Source organism: Aptenodytes forsteri, unplaced genomic scaffold, assembly GCF_000699145.1.
Source record: "Aptenodytes forsteri isolate BGI_AS27 unplaced genomic scaffold, ASM69914v1 Scaffold890, whole genome shotgun sequence".
NCBI classification, from domain to species: Eukaryota; Metazoa; Chordata; class Aves; order Sphenisciformes; family Spheniscidae; genus Aptenodytes; species Aptenodytes forsteri.
The window spans coordinates 36,334-38,877 of NW_008793934.1; the positions used below are offsets into that span (position 1 = coordinate 36,334).

Below are 2,544 nucleotides of genomic sequence, written 5' to 3' on the forward strand. Positions count from 1 at the left end.
GAAACGTCCACATCCCCCTTCACTTTGGGGCCTTTCAGGTTCAGGTCAAAGTCCGGCATGGAGATTTTGGGGGCTTTGAAATGCATGTCGGGCATCTTAAATTTGGGACCCTTTACCTTCCCTTCTGGGCCCTCGATTTGAACATCGGGGGCACTAACGTCCAACTCAGGACCTTTGACATCAATTTTCGGCCCTTTCAGGTCACCTTCCACACACGGCACGGACACGTCCACATCCCCTTTCACTTTCGGGCCTTTCAGGTTCAAATCAAAGTCCGGCATAGAAATTTTAGGAGCCTTAAAATGCATCTCGGGCATCTTCAGTTTGGGGCCTTTCAGTTTTCCTTCTGGTCCTTCAATCTCCACATCGGGAACATCTATGTCGACTTTGGGTCCTTTTATATCCAGTTCCGGACCCTTCAGGTCACCTTCCAGCTTGGGAACAGACACCTCCACATCCCCTTTCACTCTGTGGCCTTTCAGGTTCAAGTCAATGTCGGGCATCGAGATCTTGGGTGCTTTGATGTGCATCTCGGGCAGGCATCCCGAACTTGGGCATTTTGAACTTGGGCATTTTGAGTTTACCCTCTGGGCCCTGAATGTCCACATCTGGCACGTCAATGTCGACCTTGGGGCCTCCAATATTGATGTCGGGAGCCTTAAAATCCCCTTCTAGCTTCGGAGCAGAACCTTCTACGTCTCCTTTCAGCTTGGGACCTTTGAGGTTTAAGCTGGCATCAGGCATCGAAATTTTGGGAGCCTTTATGTGCATCTCCGGCATTTTAAACTTGGGACCTTTCAGTTTTCCTTCTCGCCCTTCAACATCCAGCTCAGGACCATCCATGTCAACCTTTGGTCCTTTGATGCTGACGTCCGGCCCACTCAAGTCCCCTTCCAGTTTTGGCACTGAAAGATCAACGTCCGCACCTCCTTTTGACTTGGGACCTTTCAAATTCAAATCAAAGTCAGGCATGGAAATATTGGGCGCCTTGATATTCATTTCAGGCATTTTAAATTTGGGGCCTTTCAATTTGCCTTTGGGACCTTCAAGGTCAAGGTCAGGAACCTCTACCTCCACTTTTGGTCCTTTCACGTGCAAATCCGAGCCCTTCAGATCCACCTGGGGCAGAGACATGTCCATATCCGCCTTTGCTTTGGGGCCTTTCAGGTTCAGGTCAACGTCGGGCACGGAGATCTTGGGTGCCTTGACGTTCATTTCCGGCATCTTAAATTGGGGGCCCTTGAACTTCCCCTCTGGCCCTTCAATTTGGAAACCAGCACCTTCGCTATCCAGCTTAGGACCCGAAACATCCAGCTCTCCTTTCGGAACGCTAACGTCCACCTCTGGCCCCTCGGCCTTAAACCCGGACGCACCGAATTTGGGCATTTTGAACTTGGGCATTTTGAGTTTACCCTCCGGCCCGTGAAAGTCCACGTCGGGGGCCTCAATGTCAACTTTGGGGCCCTTGATGTCCACCTCGGGACCTTTCAGTTCCCCTTCCAACTTCGGGCTGGAAACATCTAACTCTCCTTTTAGTTTATGCCCTTTCAGATTTAGCTCCACGTCTGGCATTGAAACTTTGGGTGATGAAATACTCAGGAAAGGCATTTTAAATTTCGACCCTTTTGATTTTGCCTGTACATCCACGTCTGGAGCGTGAACGTCGACTTTCGGACCAGCTATTTCAACGTCCGGTTTTTTAAGTTTCACATCCACGTCAGGGCTTTGCACTTTAGGACCAGAAAAGCCAAATTTTGGAAGTTTAAACCGAGATTTTTTAGCCTTTCCTTCTAGATCAAGCTTCGGGCCCTCGACCTCAAATTCTGGCCCTTTGATGTCTAGCTTCGGGCTTTTCAGCTCACCCTCTATTTTGGGAAGAGAAGGATCAAGGTCAGCTTTCAGTTTGGGGCCTTTCAAATTTAAGTCAATCTCTGGCATGGAGATTTTAGGAACATTGAATTGCACGTCGGGCTTCTTAAATTTAGGGCCCTTAAGTTTTCCTTCCGGGCCTTCAACGTCCAGGTCAGGAAGGGTAACGTCAACCTTTGGACCCGAAAGAGCAACATCGGCTTCAGGTAGATTTACGTCAACTTCTGGGCCCTCTCCTTTCAACCCGGACAACCCAAACTTGGGCATTTTGAACTTGGGTATTTTTATTTTACCTTCCGGACCGTGAATGTCCACGTCGGGGGCCTCGATGTCGACTTTGGGGCCCTTGATGTCCACCTCGGGACCCTTCAGGTCACCTTCCAGCTTAGGGACAGACACGTCCACGTCGCCCTTCAGCTTGGGGCCCTTGAGATTGAAGTCAACGTCGGGCATGGAGAACTTGGGCGCCTTGATGTGCATCTCGGGCATCTTGAACTTGGGGCCCTTCAGCTTCCCCTCTGGCCCTTCAATGTCCAGCTCCGGACCTTCAATATCCACCTTCGGAACAGAAACATCCAGGTCTCCTGTCGGCAGGTTCACGTCCACCTCCGGGCCTTCTCCTTTCAGCCCCGGCATCCCGAACTTGGGCATTTTGAACTTGGGCATTTTTATTTT

The 2,544-nt window shown here is 50.4% G+C and overlaps 1 protein-coding gene across 1 annotated transcript in view; it reads right to left on the reverse strand.

Annotated features, from left to right (window-relative positions):
• The window catches only part of LOC103907247 (neuroblast differentiation-associated protein AHNAK-like), a 19,812-nt gene that overhangs the window by 5,919 nt on the left and 11,349 nt on the right, over window positions 1–2,544 (reverse strand). Inside the window, 2 exon segments of the mRNA XM_019474617.1 lie at window positions 6–533; window positions 535–2,540. Coding sequence (XP_019330162.1) covers window positions 6–533; window positions 535–2,540 — 2,534 coding nt within the window.